The sequence below is a fragment of the Chiloscyllium plagiosum genome, unplaced genomic scaffold (genome assembly GCF_037043375.1).
Source record: "Chiloscyllium plagiosum isolate Xiang-an unplaced genomic scaffold, Cpla_swu_hap1 HiC_scaffold_43, whole genome shotgun sequence".
Classification (NCBI taxonomy): domain Eukaryota; kingdom Metazoa; phylum Chordata; class Chondrichthyes; order Orectolobiformes; family Hemiscylliidae; genus Chiloscyllium; species Chiloscyllium plagiosum.
In genome coordinates, this window is record NW_028270181.1 from 19,699,316 (window position 1) to 19,716,546 (window position 17,231).

At 42.2% G+C, this 17,231-nt stretch overlaps 1 protein-coding gene across 14 annotated transcripts in view; it reads right to left on the reverse strand.

The window, feature by feature from the left end:
* The window catches only part of rassf4a (Ras association domain family member 4a), a 269,576-nt gene that overhangs the window by 112,114 nt on the left and 140,231 nt on the right, over positions 1–17,231 (reverse strand). For 9 of the 14 annotated variants that reach the window (XM_087982410.1, XM_087982412.1, XM_043678856.2 and 6 more), the window contains 2 exons: positions 6,292–6,385; positions 1,805–1,880 (listed from right to left, as the gene is read on the reverse strand). In XM_087982410.1, coding sequence (XP_087838536.1) covers positions 1,805–1,880; positions 6,292–6,385 — 170 coding nt within the window. Of the gene's footprint in view, positions 1–1,804; positions 1,881–5,876; positions 6,140–6,291; positions 6,386–17,231 lie in introns of those variants that run through there. The other 5 variants (XM_087982419.1, XM_087982420.1, XM_087982421.1 and 2 more) reach the window with 2 other exon arrangements.

Below are 17,231 nucleotides of genomic sequence, written 5' to 3' on the forward strand. Positions count from 1 at the left end.
GTGAGGGGGGACCAGAAGTGCGAGGGGGGAATGAGGAGTGTGAGAGGGACGAGGAGTGCGAGGTGGGGTGAGGAGTGCGAGGGGGAACGAGGAATGTGAGGGTGCAAGAGGAGTGCGAGAGGGACGAGGAGTGTGGGGAGGAACGAGGAATGTGAAGGGGAACGAGGAATGTGAGGAGGAAAGAGGAGTGCAAGGGGGAAACGAGGTGTGTGAGGGGGAACTAGGAGTGTGAGGGGGGGACCAGGAGTGCGACGGGGGAACGTGGAGTGTGAGGGAGATGAGGTGTGCGAGGGGGAACGAGGAGTATCGGGGGAAAGAGGAGTGGGAGGGGGAACGAGGAGTGTGAGGGCGAAACGAGGAGTGTGAGGGGGACCAGGAGTGTGAGGGGGACGAGAAATGCGAGGGGGGAATGAGGAGTGCAAGGGGGGGATCGAGGAGAGTGAGGGGGGAACGAGGAGTGCGAGGTGGGAACGAGGAGTGTGAGTGGGAATGAGGAGTGTGAGGGGGGAACGAGGGGTGCGAGGGGGGAACGAGGAGTGTGAGGGAGAGCGAGGAGTGTGAGGGGGACGAAGAGTGTGAGGGTGGAATGAGGAGTGCGAGGGGGAACGAGGAGTGTGAGGGGGGAACAAGGAGTGTGAGGGACGAGGAGTGCGAGATGGATGAGATGTGTGAGGGGGACCAGTAGAGTGTGTGTGTGCGTGTGTGTGTGTGTGTGTGTGTGTGCACGTGTGTGTGTGCGCACGTGTCTGTGTGTGTGCATGTGTGTGCACGTGTGTGTGTATGTGAGTGTGTATGTGAGTGTATGTGCACGTGTGTGTGCGTGTGTGTGTGTGTGTGTGTGTGTGTGTATGTGTGTGTGTGTGTGTGTGTGAATGTGAGTGTGTGTGTGCAAGTGAGTGTGTGTGTGCACGTGTGTGTGAGAAGAAGGAAGGGAGACAAAGAAAGTGAAAGGGACCAAGAGTGCGAGAGGGTGAAGTGTGTGAGAAAGATGAAGGACGTGGGAGAGACATAGACAGACAAACAGCGTGACAGAGACAACAGTTGGGAGTGACCAAGAGTTTGAGAGAGACAAAGAGGGTGAGAGAGACATACAGAGCAAAAAGCAAGAGTGAAGCAGAGGGGCAGTAAAATAAATGAACTACACTCCTTTATGTTATTGATGATGACTGTTGACGTTTCTCTAACGGATGGACATCTCGTCTTCATTGCTTACTGGCATCAACATCAAACTGAAGTAAATAAACTGGGAGATCACACTTAGGCAGCAATATTTCTGCCATTCAAAAATAAAGAACAGATACCTGTTCAGTGTAAGGAGTTACACTCATTATAATACTGACTTAAAATTGGTTAATGATTACACTCATTATAATACTGAATTAAAATAGGTTAACGATTGTCAATGATAGAAGAAACTTATCAAAGATCTAAACAGACTCAAGTTGCTGAATAGCCAATTATATCCAAAAGACTAGTTTTGAGACACAATTCAGATAAATACAGTGCTATTTAAATTATTACAAATGCAAAGACAAGCAGTTCCACTTCCTGGTAAAACTGATGAATGGTAGAAACTGAGGCAAAGGAAAACAATATACAAGTTGTTGAGACAAATGTGAAATATGGAAACTATTTCCACAGATCCTCGACGGTAAATTAAAGCACGTGGCCTGACCAAACATTAAGCAACATCAATGTACTGTGTCATCAATTCATTATTTGCTGGCCGTACCAATGAGGTTATATAAGGTAGCCCTGATGGCTGAACCAGTGAGGGTATCTAGAGCTCAGTTAACTATCCTACCTCTCGGTGTCTTAATTGGAAACTTTTCCCTTCTTGGTAGCAGTTGTAGGTTTTGAGAAGCATTAACAGTTCAGACCTAAACGCAAACAACATCAACACATGATTAAATCTAAGCAGCAAGCTATTCCGTAAACAAATAAAAGATCAACAGGGAAATGTAGGTTGTTATCCTGATGTCTTTGGGAACTTGTGAAACAGCAACCAGCTTCAGTGCTGAGGGATCAGGAATCATGCTCACAGTCAACTCTGCAACAGACTGACTGGCAGGGGCAGAGGGAGGTCGGGGTGCATGGGTCAGCCAGAAAACACAGCAAAAGCCAAAAACAGAAGTCTGAGGATCAACAAAGCCTTGCTTCATTCAACTAGTTTATGTTGTGTATGGTGCTAACAGGAGTCTTTGCTCTCTTTAGTGCCTGGAAGTTAGTGCTCAATTCCATAAAAAGAACAAGAAACACAGATCTCCCCAGTTTGTTTGCCACTAAACCTCGTTGTAGTGATTGGGACCAGCTGGACCTGTTAACCATTGGGATTACTAACCTGGGCCAATCAGGGAAGAAAAATGACCCGGAGATGAGAATCCCCTCAGTTCAGGGGACTGAGTCTGAGCTGGCTGGCTGGCTACAGTGTGTAATGCTAATGGTTTCTGTTTCTAGGGACATAATTTCTGAACTGGCATCTGAATTTCAAAGGCATCTGGATGGGTATATGAATAGGAAGGGTTTGGAGGGATATGGGCCGGGTGCTGGCAGGTGGGACTAGATTGGGTTGGGATATCTGGTTGGCATGGATGGGTTGGACTGAAGGGTCTGTTTACATGCTGTACACCTCTATGATCTACACAGCAAGTTTGTTACTGGTATTCCTTTTTTAAGGACTGATTCCTGAACTGACCATTCTTCACAGTCAATGTGTTAATGGTGTATTTCAGTTCTCTTTAGGGAACTGTTGTTTCACTGGCTGGTTACAGCCTGTGTGTTACTCTTCTTGTGTTTTATTTTGAGAAAAGGACGATGCTGATTTTGTTGCAGGGCTTAGACCTTGCCCTCTGGTTTTCTCAGTGACTGTATTTTCTTTTTTGCGTGTGTTTTCACTAAGAAAAGAAAAAAAGAAAATACAACCAGGAGAGAGAGAAGGGCATTGTCTGTCAGTGGCCACTCCGGTGTTTTATCCTTCTGGTGGGGGAACATGAATAAAGTTGTCTGCACACATTGTTTCTTCACAGTCTCCTACACCACACCAAAAAATATATGAAAATCAGGAGAGTATAATCTTCTCAATTGAACACTGACTCTTGGGCTGGCTGGCCACAGCCAGTCTACTGTTCTCTGGTAAATAAAGGGTGACTTGGTGACAGGAGCCAGCCACTGTTATTTCACTCACCCATTTTTTGGTTACATTGTGCCAGAAGATCAGGGCTTGTCTACAGAGGGGGACGGTACACCCTTGTGATTAAACAGGGCTGGCCTCCCACTCACTTTCCTTCAGCTACAACACATTGTGAACACAGATTCGTCAATGCTGCAAGCAGCAATGGTCCAGCTCATTAATTGTCCAAGTGCAACATCAATGAGAAAACATCGCTTATGAAATGTTACAAAAACCTAATAAGATAACTTTGAGTGACTGAAGAGAGACATTTTTCCAGGCTATCCACAACAGAATACCAGCAAGTTCATTCTCCAATCAAGATGTTTGTACTCAGTTGGCGGAATATTTTATTCAGTCTAAGAGCTGAATGGTTGTGGTGACATTGTCAATAATGTCAAAAATGCAAATCTGTGTGCAGTCACTATTTGAATCTTGTGTTTGGTCTCTAATTCTCCAGATTGGGTACACTTGCAGCATTACGTAACTCGAAAATAAGTATTGCTAAACAGGAAGTCTGAAGTCAGGAGAGAATTGGTATCATTTCCACTCAGAAATGGCACTTCTGTTAGGATTTTCTCTTCAGTGTCTTGACTATGAAATATAAATGTGTAAATATTTTTGCTAGCTACGAAAATGGTGTAAAATATTTTTTTTAAGTGTGGCAGTAAAATTGCTCAGTCACATGTGATGATCTAGGCTATTGGAAAGGTCCCAGATTGAAAGCTGGCCTGATAGATTCTAAGCAAAGTTTACTGATAGTCGTAGAGTGATACAGCTCAGAAACAGACCCTTTGGTCGAACCGGTCCATGCTGAAAATAATCCCAAACTAAGCTATTCCCATCTGCCTGCTCCCCCCATATCTCCCCAAACCTTTCCTATTTATGTCCTTACCCAAATGTCTTTTCAACATTGTATTTGCTGCAGAATTTCTTTAACATGAGAATAAAAGTGCATTTCAGAAAAGATGTAAACAAAAACACAATAAAGCTGTCTGGTATAGAACAGAGAGATCTTAAAACACACTGCAAAACAAAGTCTCACCTAATACCAGATACCACTATTTTTCAGAAATTATCCTTTTATACCAAACCTTTAAGTCCAGCATAGCAGACTTCCCCAGTTCCTCCATTTGAACTAAAGCTTTCTTGTGCAGATACTCACATAACTGGAAGCTGAGATTTTCTTAGCTTTTTAATAACCTGCAGACCTCTAACCAAACGCTCAGTGTGGAAGTTATACAAACTACATTTTCTTCTGGGGTAAATGTGCTTTCCCTGAACTGTTCCATACTTGTTTTTTTATTAAGGACAGGAACTACGTTTGCTCTTGATCCCAGTCAGGTCTCATCTGAATGGCCCAAAAATGTTTAATTCGTGTGTTTTTCAAACAAAAACAAGCCAATGGCTCTCAACGTTTACCCCACCTGTTGTAAACCACAGTAGAAGAAAAGTCACCATAGTCCAAATCTCTTATCAGGGAAAGATGACTGGTGATGAGATTAGATTAGATTACTTTAGATTACTTACAGTGTGGAAACAGGCCCTTTGGCCCAACAAGTCCACACCGACCCGCCGAAGCGCAACCCACCCAAACCCCTACATTTACCCCTTACCTAACACTACGGGCAATTTAGCATGGCCAATTCACCTGACCTGCACATCTTTGGACTGTGGGAGGAAACCGGAGCACCCGGAGGAAACCCACGCAGACACGGGGAGAATGTGCAAACTCCACACAGTCAGTCGCCTGAGGCGGGAATTGAACCCGGGTCTCTGGCGCTGTGAGGCAGCAGTGCTAACCACCAGAGTCACAATGCCTCAGGAGAGGGGAAAGCGTGAACCATCTCAGTAACTTCAGCTGTATCAGGGGAATTGAACCAGCACCGTTGGCATGGCTCTGGATTGCAAGCCAAATGTCCAGCCAACTGAGCTAACCAATCCCCATGCAAATCACAAAAGTCCCTGCTCACTGACAAATGCTGGATTATGTCCACTCGTCAAGAAAGACTGTCTGACCTAGTAGAGCTTTCAGATCCTCATCTGCTACTACTTTAAATCCAAACTCTAACCTTTCCCCACATAGAGGCAGTACAAATGATGCATGTACTTTGTGATAAGGAACACCACAAGGAAAGGCTTCGGAAGTGAGAGAAAGTCATTCTACAGAACAGTGAAGGTGAGATGAGAAACAGTCATCTGATACATCTCCACATTTATTCAAGTACTAAGCTGATCAGACAAACTCGGAACTAATCATTTTCCAGGTCATTTCTCTTCCTGGATGAATAAAGGAACAAATAAAACAACAGCTCATTTTGAAATCTGGGACTAAAACAGGCTCAGCATCGGTAAGAGGCAATTGTTCTTCATTTTAAATGGAGGAGCAAAAGGATTGTCAGATGAAGAATGAGCCGGGGTCACCTAATTCAACCTTGACCATCCTGGTAGTTTCATGACACAATGATCATGGACCTGTTGACTGATCTTTAGCAATTGGCCTGTGAAAGACGCAGACATGATGGGAGGAAAACCCCAGTGGTCAACTGCCTCGAAACCATAGTTCCACAATCAGTTTTATTCTCCCAGACATTGCATCACTCACCACAAATATTCAAATATGTCTCAGTTTACTCATGAAATCTATTTAAAAACAAATCTAAAACAAATTTATTTAACTTTAATTTGATTTAATCAATGATCTTACCATCTCCCTATGGATTCCGTTCCATAGATTAACCACTCATTCTACAATTTCCACAGATTCATTTTTGATATTATCGACTTTTTGACATGAAGTGATATCTGCTATATCGAGTGCCTTTAAAAGGCTCAGTCTCCCGATCAGAACCATGACTATTTTCTGCTTATTTAAATCAAGAAAACTTCATCAGCTCATAGCCAAGCTGTTAGGTGGAAGTCCTTATAAGACCAAGGCAAACGGGAGAGATTAACATTGTCTGTTGTTTCCAAGTATGTACCCTGGTCGAATTGTATCGACAGTGCTCAGAGGAAACGTTGATGACCCCCAACCTTGCTGAGCTGAATGAGAATATAAAAAGCTTTTGACAGAAAATAGAAGATCAGAACCAAATGTCTGTATTGCAAAAAAAGACACTTACTTCGAAATGCATTTGTCTTCACTGATTTTAACAAAAGTCGTTTGTTGGCTTCCTTCCATGGCTATTTTGGACCCACTGGGGAAAACGTATGTGCCTGAAACAAAAAGGAAACTTGTTAGAGCCAAACAACTATTTCCTGTTGACAACAATTTAATCTTCTGGGGCTCAATTAGTTCAATTGAGCAGAGTGTGATGTAGAACAATGTCAAAGATCAATCACCACGATGGTTGTGGTCGTTTTTTTAATTCATTCACGGAATGAGGGTTTTGCTAACTCGGCCAGCATTTATTTCCCATTCCTAATTACCCAGAGGGTAGTTAAGAGTCAACCACATTGCTGTGGGTCTGGAGTTACATGTAGGCCAGACCAGGTCAGGATGGCAGTTTCCTTCCATAGAGGACACGAGTGATGCATTTTTACAAATGACAATAGATTTATTGTTATTATTAGACTCTGAATTCCAGATTTGTTTTTTAACTGAATTCAAATTCTATCATCTGCTGTGGCAGGAGTCAAACTCAGGTCCCCAGAACATTACGTGAATCTCTGGATTAACAATCCACCGATAATATCACTAGGCCGTCCCCTCTCCTTGATGGAGGACCTGCCTCTTTGGCTGGCCAACAGCAAACCATACATGCAATTATCTTTCTCTCGTAGAAGTTGTACTTCATGTACCATGGCTAATTGCTTAATTCAAATGAATTTTCTTAAAATCATATAATCATATAGGGCAAAAGAGGGCCTTCAGCCTCTCGAGTCTGCGCCGACATGTGAGAAACATCTGACCTTCAACCTAATCCCATTCACCAACACATGGCCCAAAGCTTTGAATGTTATTACATGACAAGTGCTCATCCAGGTACTTTTTAAAGGATGTTAGGCATTTCGCATCCACCACTCTCCCAGGAAGTACATTCCAGACTGCCTCCACCCTCTGAGTAAAAACAATTTTCCACACATTCACCTAAACCTCCTGCCTCTCACCTTGAACCTGTGGCCCCACCCCCGTGACTGACCCTTCAACTCAGGGGAAGAGCTGCTTCTTAGCCACACTGTCCATGCACCTCATCATCTTGTACACCTCAGTGAGATCACCCCTCAGTCTTCTCTGCTCCAACAAAAACAACCCAAGCCTATTCAACCTTTCCTCAACACTTCAATCTTCCATCCCAGGCAGTATCACAAAGAAAAATTAAACTAAGCAACCAAAATAACAAAAGAGGGTGCCAGGCTAAATCAAACATTAGTTAAGCAGGATATAATTCAACAGGAAAATGAACCAGATCCTTTACCATCCTGGAGTGAAACCATTGACAGGTTAAATATATAAACAATATTACACATTGTACATTGTCTGCATTCATAGATCAAAATCAGTAAATGGTCCATCTGCATTGAGCGCATTAGAAATTTTTGTTTTACGCTAACAATCTTTAATTTGGTAAGAGAGCTAAACCACAACTCATAGAGTCATCGAGATGTACAGCATGGAAACAGACCCTTTGGTCCAACCCGTCCATGCCGACCAGATATCCTAGCCCAATCTAGTCCCACCTGCCAGCACCTGGACCATATCCCTCCAAACCTCTCTATTCATATACCCATCGAGATGCCTTTCAAATGTTGCAATTGTACAACCTTCACTACTTCCTCTGTCAGCTCATTCCACACACACACCACTCTCTGTATGAAAATGTTGCCTCTTAGGTCTCTTTTATATCTTTCCCTTCTCACCCTAAACCTACACCCTCCAGTTCTGGACTCCCCCACCCCAGTGAAAAGACTTTGTCTATTTATCCTATCAATGCCCCTCATGATTTTATTAACCTCTATAAGGTCACCCCTTAGCCTCCTCAAATAAACATGCAGAGAAAGTTGTGAATTACTTGCAGTAGCACAGAGTAAAATATGATGATGGTTTACATACACAACGGACACAAAGCAAATAGTATTACCAGAATTCAACTTGGCTTCCATCATGCCAATTAATAACTCGCAACTGACAAACCAGAGTCAGTGCAGACCAGGGGATGGGGTGAGGTGAAGTGGGACGGGTTTGTTTAGGGTCAATGGGCTCTTCCCTATGCTGTAAAGCTCATGTAAAATCTCAACCCCTCAGAAATTGTCACTCTGCTGTCATAGTTCTACAGCATATTTTTCTGATAACAAAGTTAGACAGAGCTCAATAAGCCACTCGAAAAGTCATACTTTTCCAACAGCACAGAAATAGGTGACTGACCACCATGTATCTATGCTCTGTGTCACATTACTTCCTAAAGTCTACAAGCAGATTTGTATGTACACTGTGTTTATTTTGTTATTGTGAATACAGGTAGGCATCTTGAATACTTCTTCGCCTCCATCCTTAAAATTGGGAGTCTAAAGACAAATACAGTAATCAGAGGAGACCACTCAGCCCCTTGAGTTCTTCTGCTATTAAATTCGATCATGGTCTATCTGTGACCAAACTCCATCTACATATATTTTCTCCCCATGCTTCAGTATGTTTGGTTATGAAAAATCTATTAATCTCAGATTCAACATCAACTGTTCCAAGTTTTTACTATTTTCTGCAAAAAGAATTCTTTGCTAACTTCAGTCTTGTAAGGTCTGACTCCAAACTTTAGGCTGTGCCCCAATGTCAGACCCTCTCTCTACCTACACCCTCTCTTCCGTTTCATTTTTTTTAAAAAAAGGTATTCATTCAATGGGATGTGAACATCATTGATGCAGCCAGCATTTATTGCCCATCCCCAATTGCCCAAAGGGTAGTTAACAGTCGATATTGCGCTGGGTATGTAAGGATATTCGTGAACCAGATGGACTTTTTGTCCAATTACTAATGGTTTCATGGTCATTATTATACTACTGTTAATTGAATCCAAATTCTACCATCTGCCATGGCAAGATTCGAACCCAAATTGCCAGATTGTTACCGGGATTAATAGTCCAAGAAAACACCACTAAGCCATTGCCTCCCAGTGAAAACGCCAATCAAACCACCAGTTAACCTTCTAATTTCCAGGGAACAGAAGCCTAGCTAAAATAACCTCCCTTCAAAACCTACTCTCCAAATCAAGTTAACATTTGGGAAAATGTACTTTACACTACTGCCAAGACCAGTATATTCTCCCTCAGGTTTGGAAATTCAGACTAAAAACTGCAGAGTTGAACTTAGCACAGCTGTATAACACCTTCTATTCTCTACATCGAGAGCAATGGAATGCGGAAGTCCATCATTACACTCGTCTTTTTGATTACTTTATCTATGTTTTCATACTATTTTAATGATCTTTGCACATAGACTCCCAAGTCTCTTTGAACTTGTTTCTAGCGATTCACAGTTTATAAAGCACTCCAATCTCATTTTCATTCCAAACCTCAAAAATTGCCTCAGTTTTACCCCAAAACTTAATTCATTGAAATATCTTTGCTATTTTCTTTTTCTTCTTCACGACTGTTTACAATGCTGCCAATCCTTGTTTCATTGGCAAACTTGGGAACGTGGCTTTCAATTCTACCATGTGAATCATTCATAAATGGTACACAGTTGAGACCCTTCTAAAACATCTCTTTGAGATCCCCTCCCCCCCCATCCGATCACCTCCTATCAACTAGCGTAGTTTTTCTATCTCCTTTCACTCAGCCTGTTCCTAAACAGTTCAATAACTTGTGTTTAAATCCATGAGTTTCAATTTTAACTGACACTTTGATACCAGATACTTCATCATGTGCCTTCTAAAAGTCCATATCAATAGCAAAACATTTGATAGACCCTGGCCACTGCACCAGCCAAGTTTTCAACAAAAAAATCAGTCAAAGAAATAACCCAGCCTTTAAAAATCCATCTGGTTCTAAATTTTAGAATTTTCCATCACATTATCCTTTATAGATTAGATTACTTACAGTGTGGAAACAGGCCCTTCGGTCCAACAAGTCCACACCGACCCTCCGAAGAGCAACCCACCCAGACCCATTCCCCTACATTTACCACTAGGGGCAATTTAACATGGCCAATTCACCTAACCTGCACATTTTTGGACTGTGGGAAGAAACCAGAGCAAACCCACGCAGACACGGGGAGAATGTGCAAACTCCACACAGACTGAGGTGGGAATTGAACCTGGGTCTCTGGCGCTGTGAGGCAGCAGTGCTAATCACTGTGCCACCATTCTACCCAGGATTCTAATAAGTTTCCAACAATTCCATTGTGTACATCTCTATGACTCTATAAATGTGAGGCTAACATATGTACAATTTATTTTTTTGGTTTCCCTTTGAACTTACTGAAAAGCAGAGCAGCATGTGAATATGCTTCTTCCTCAAGAGAACTTTCAATGGTCAGAGTAAGGAAGTTTGCAATAGTCTCACCCACTTCATTTAAATATTGGAATAGAAACCAACAGTACTCGGGGATTTGTAACTGCTTGGTGTGCTTCGAAATGCCTTCATTCCTCTCCTTTAGATAACTTCAGTGAGTCTTCATCACTTATTCAGTTTTTGTTTCATTAGAACATCCAGCGTACTATTCCTCCACTATCAACACATTTCACTATTTATTTGACTTTATTTGATTAGATTAGATTACTTATAGTGTGGAAATGGGCCCTTCGGCCCAACAAGTCCACACCGACCCGCCGAAGCGTAACCCACCCATACCCCTACATTTACCCATTACCTAACACTACGGGCAATTTAGCATGGCCAATTCACCTGACCCGTGGGAGGAAACCGGAGCACCCGGAGGAAACCCACGCAGACACGGGGAGAACATGCAAACTCCACACAGTCAGTCGCCTGAGGCAGGAATTGAACCCGAGTCTCTGGCGCTGTGAGGCAGCAGTGCTAGCCACTGTGCCACCGTGCCGCCCACTATTTGGCAGTACAAATTGTCATTTGGTAGTATAAGATTTGAATATCTCTGATAAAAAGCATATTTATCAAAGCTTTTCATCTTGCACTCATCAGGACAATTCATATAAATGACAGTTTAAGAGGGAACCCAACATTTATACGGTATGGTAGGAGTGCAGTGATGAGCTGGCCACTGGACTCTGCTTGCTAATGTTGTTGACAGAAAGAATGCATTAGTTATTGAAGATCACCAGAACAGGAAAGCGGGGCCAACAAATCTAGAGTCCCCTGGATGACAAAGGATTTAAAGATTAAGATGAAAGAAAGTGTGCTTACAACAGGTGTCATGTTGGAAATACAATGAAGAACACTCTGAAAACAGAAAAGTGAAAAATCAAATTCGAAAAGCAAAGAGTTAGTAGGAACAGGGACTGGTAACAAACATAAAAAGGGACTCCAAAATCTTCCGCAAGTTATAAATAATAAAAGTGTGGTGAAAGGAAGGATGTGACTGATTAGAGACCACAAGTGGACCAAAAGCGGATAGAAAATATATTTTAAAAATCCCAGAAATAGTCCATCCAACCTGCTGTACCATTCCAGATCATAGATGATATGCATCTCAATACTATCTTCCTGTGCTGTCCCTATACCCTTTGATATCCTTAATAGCTACAAACCAATCAATCGCTGTCTTGAATATACTCAATGATTGACATTCCACAGCCCTCTGGGCAAGGCAGCTCCAAAGATTTCGCACCTTCTGCATGAAGGAAGTTCCTCCTCAGCTTAGTCCCAAATGGCTTGCTCCTAATTCTGAGTGACTTTTCCCATTCAGCTCCACCACTACCACCACCAATGCCCCAAAGAAAGTGAGGGAAAACATTTATTCTGTATTCTTCCTCACTCAGTCCAATCCTTTAAGGTATGTTAAAGCTTCAATGACAAGACCTCTCATCCTTCTAAAGTCCAGAGAATGCAGGCCCAGTTTCTCCAACCTCTCCTCTCATAGGACAGTCCCACCATCTGAGGAATTAATTTGGTGATCATCCATTTAGGTGGTGCTTTGTTATGGCAAGTACATCTTTTCTTAGGTAAGTTGGCCAAAGCAATGTATTAGGTGCAGTCTCACCAAGATCCTATAAAGCTGAAGCAAATATCCTTTACCCCTGCACTCAACCATGCAATTTTTCTCTCTTCATTCACGGGACGAGGGCATCGCTGGCTGAGCCAGCATTTATTTCTCTCCCTACTTGCATTTGAGAAGGTGGTGGTGAGTTGCCTTCTTGAACGACTGCAGTCCACTACTAATGCCACTAGGAAGCAAAAGTGATGGAATGATGATAATTTCCAACTCATGATGATGAGTGACTTGGGGGAGATCTTGCAGTTGGTGGTGATCCATGTATCCGCTGCTTTTCTCCTTCCAGATGGAAGAAAGTGTAGCTTTGCAGGGTGCTGTCTTGGTGAATTTTTATAGTGCATCTTGTAGATGACACACAGAGTGTCGGTGGTGGAAGGAGTGGATGTTTGTGGATCTGGTGCCAAATAAGTGGGCTTCTTTGTACTGGATGATGTCAAACTTCTTGAGTGTTGGACCCGCTATCATCCAGGCAAGTGAGGAGTATTCCATCACACTCCTGACTCGTGCCTTGTAGATGTGAACTGGCTCTGAGGAATCAGGATTCCTAGCCTCTGACCTGCTGTTGTAACCAAAGTATTTATATGGCTAATCTAGTTACATTTCCGGTTAATGGTATTCCTCAGGATGTTGATAGCTGGGGGAAGTCAATGAAGGCAATATCAATGAATGTAAAGATATGATAGCTAGATTGTCTGTTATTGTAGATGGTCATCACCTGGCACTTTTGTGATGCAAATGGTCTTACTTTTGTCTGGATATTGTACAAGTCTTGCAGAATTGAACATGCCTCAGTAATGAAGGAATTATGAATGGTGCTGAATATTGCACAATCATCAGCAAACATTCCCACTTCTGATTTAACGATGGCGGGAAGGTCATTGATGAAGCAGCTGAAGATACTTGGGTTAAGGACACCACTCTAGGGAACAGAAGTATAGATCTCAACAAAGCTGTCCCACAACCCTGTTCACATGGCTACTGGCCACACTCTTAATGATTTCATACAATGTTGGTTTAATTTTGATATCATGTGTAAATTTATTTTATACACACTTTCTGTTGTTCTGCTTTGTCAACTTTTGTTGACCTTTGTATCCCAGTCCTCAGGACCCATACTACTTTTCTGCATTAGTACATTGTTTGACTTTAAACTATTTGTTGTTCCTTATCACTTTGGCTTTTAAAATGTACTGATTACTAGGTCGCACTGAATAAAGAATTTAATTTCGTTTTTTTCTCCCCACAGGATAAAGGTGTTGCAGTAAGACAAGCTTTTATTGTTCTGTCTAATCTTTTACAATAAGTTTAACACTGCAATAAAATATTTGTGTTTATTGATTATGGGGCTTGACTATGGATAATTAACCTGAGTGAAACCATTCAGTTTGCCGAGTTTGTGTAAAGGATGTCAAGGCATTTGTTTAATAATCACAAACAACAGAACTTCTCAAACCTCATTTCCAATTGCAATGAAAGCCACACTGCGCGATGGTCAATCGTTTTGCAGTTATGTTCAAAGTATGCACTGTTTCGACCCAGCAATTCTTCCATTGCAGGTGGCCTTCCTTGTTATTGACATGGCTTTGCACGTATCCCTCTGCTGACTTGCAGGCAAGTATGCCAGCGTGTCTACAATCATGGATCTTGGGCCATCTGAGCATTTCAGCCCAAGTAAGGAATACTTAGGTGTGTGGATTGCAGGGAAGAGCGCTCAGTTGGCAGCACTCCTCCTATCAGTCAGAAGGCTGACAGTACTTCCTCTATTTTAAATTGAGAAGATTGCACTTCATCTCCACAGCCTAGCAGTGGACACCTCACCAAACACACCAACAATACGCTCATCACATTCTAGGCCCAAGAGCCAGGTGCTTTGCAAGGTAGAGCACAGACAAATCAAGATTGTCTTAGTTAACATTAGGGGTCTCTGTTTGAAAATAAGGTTTCTGTTTGAAAGTAAGGTTCAGTGATATTGCCTTCAATGAATTCCCCCAGCTATCAACATCCTGAGGAATACCATTAACTGGAAATGTAACTAGGTTAGCCATATAAATACTTTGGTTACAACAGCAGGTCAGAGGCTAGGAATCCTGATTCCTCAGAACCAGTTCACATCCACAAGGCATGAGTCAGGAGTGTGATGGAGTACTCCTCACTTACCTGGATGGTAGCAGGTCCAATACTCAAGAAGTTTGACATCATCCGGTGCAAAGAAGCCCACTTATTTGGCAAGACAGAGATAAAGAGAACATTTTTTCAGAGGATTGAGAGTAATTGGAAGTTTCTTTCTCAAAAGATGATGGAGGGAGAGTCTTTGAATATTTTTAAGGTCGAGGTAGTGAGAGGTGAGATGGGATTATGGAGTAATCAAATCAGTTATAATCTTACTGAGGCGTGAAGCAAGACCGAGGGGCCGAGTATCTTGCTCTTGCGCTGAATCCATTTGGAAATAGGCAGTCCTTCATAAAAAGGTGCTACCCTGCAATTGGGCACATGATTCATCCACATCGAACAGCCAAGAGAGCATCGAAATCCATTCAAATGGGGATCAATAAAAGGAAATGAAAAATAATTGTAAAAAAGCAATAGAAAACCAATATAAGCAAATTTATACTGAAAAAGCTTGAAGTAAAATTGGAATGAGCAAAGAAAGTAAAAGACAGAAAAGGAAGATTAACTGAACCAGGAAGAAGATGATAAACTCAGTCTTGCAGATTAATTTGTTTCAATTATTATGTGGAGACAGGTTGATGGCTTGACTATTTGATCCAATGAGTCATAATCATAAAAGTAGAGATATTTTCAAGATTCAGAGAATGCCGTCATTGATTCCATTAGGTTCAGAACTGATCACAGGCTATTGTTGGCAGGGTCCAATATAAGAAACATTAACTAACGAGCATAAAAAAATGGAGGTTTATCACGTTGATGACTATGATAATCCCTACAAGGTCTATTGGGGGGGGTCACTAATTAATCACCTTAGGAATTGCTGAGTATGAGCTCCCTTGGTAACAGGCAATGGCTTGCCTGACTGGAACTCATCACCTAAGCCCTTCATAAAGCAGACCCAGGGATGGGTTCACAGAACTGTCTGTTAACGTCTGGGACTAGTGTATTTTTACCACTTGTAGTGCCTCTATTTTAGTGTTCAGCAATGAACTGGTCAGATTTCCTGAGTTATTACAACAGCCAACTTTGAAAATCTCAACCATGTCTTCATAGAAGAAGCAGCATTGTGAAATGTACACGTTTAACAGAAAGGAGCCACACAAAAGAGTTTCAATTTTCTTTTGCAATGCAATTGCTTCCTGCCACAGTGATATGTTGTTTATCTCCAAGGTGTCAGAATTGCCAGCATTTATTGTCAATCCCTAAATGCTGTTGAAAAGGTCATGGTAAGCCACCTTCTTGAAGTGCTCTAACCATTGTGCTTTCCGTTTACTCACAGTGCTGTATAGAAGGCAATTCAGCTTTTTGACCTGGTAACAGTTACAGGAGCAAGGTTTTACTCCCAAGTCAGAATGACGTGTGACTTAGAGGGGAACTTGCAGGTGAGGGTCTTTCGAAGCATCTGTTGTCCCTGTCCTTCTAGGTGGCAGGGGTTAAGAGATTGGAAGGTGTTGTTGAAGGGGTATTGGCAAGAAGTTACAATGCAATTGAGGATCCAAAAAAACCCTGCCCACTTATACCTGTGGAAGAATGGAAGAGGTGAGGAATGTGGTGAAAGTAAAATCACTAAGAGAGCAGGACTGAGCAAACTGATGAAGCTACAGGTTGATAAGTCTCTGGTAATTGGGACGAGTCAGAGCGGTTTTGTAAAATGGAAGTGTTGGAATTATTGCAATTCCTTGAAGAAGTACTATATGTTGTGGCTGTCGAGGAGCCGGTTGATGAATTGAGTGTGTATTTCCAGAAGACACTTGACAAGGTTCCAAATGAAAGATAAAACAAAGACCTGAAGAAGCTGGAGATCTGAATTGAAATCAGAATGTGCTGGAGAAACTCATCAACAAAGGAAGGTAGCATCTGTAGCAAAAATAAACTGCGCTCACATTTCAGGTCCCGTGACCCCCCCAGGGAAGGGTCACTGGCCTTGAAATGTTAAATTTAACTTTTCTCAAGGTTAATATGCTTAGCTGGAGCTCATGGTATGAGGGGGCAAGGCACAAGGACGAATAGACAATTGGGTGGCTAGCAAGAAACAGAGATTATGCATAAATGGCTCTATTTCAGATTGGCAATACTGGTGGTGCCACAACCGTCTATGCTGGAACATGGACTATTCACAATTTATTTGATCGCGTTAAATGAGGGAATTGACGGCATGGTGGCTAAAGTTGTGGATGACATAAAGATAGGTTGGTTAGTATGTCATGAAGGTGATGTAACAATGATGTAGCATGACATTGATAGCTTAAGTGAGTGGGCAAAAAACTGACAGATGGTGTACAATGTGGGAAAAGTGCCAATTATTGACTTTGGCAAGAAAAATTTTACAAAGCAGAGCTTTACTTGAATGGAGAAGGATTGCAAAACTTCCAATTTACTGAGGAATCTAGATGTTCAGAAAGCTTAGCAATCAGGTACAGCACATTAATCGGGAGGACTAATGGGACGTAGCCTTTATCATGAGAAGAACTGAGCATCATGACTACACTTCAGTCAAAGAAGGCATCGGTGAGAGCCCATCTCGAATATTGAGTACAGTTTCGGCCTCTTGTTTTCAGGAAGGATGTATAATGCATTGGAGGCTGCACAAATCTGGACAAGCAGACAGTAAACCATCACACTCCTGGTTAATGCTTTGTAGAAGGTGGGCAGGCTTTCAGGAGTTGAGGTGAGAGTTTAGTGTCATACAACTCTCAGCCTTTGACCTGCACTTGTGGCAACAATATTCATATGCTGGTCTAGTTGAGGTCTAGTTGTGGTCAATGGTAA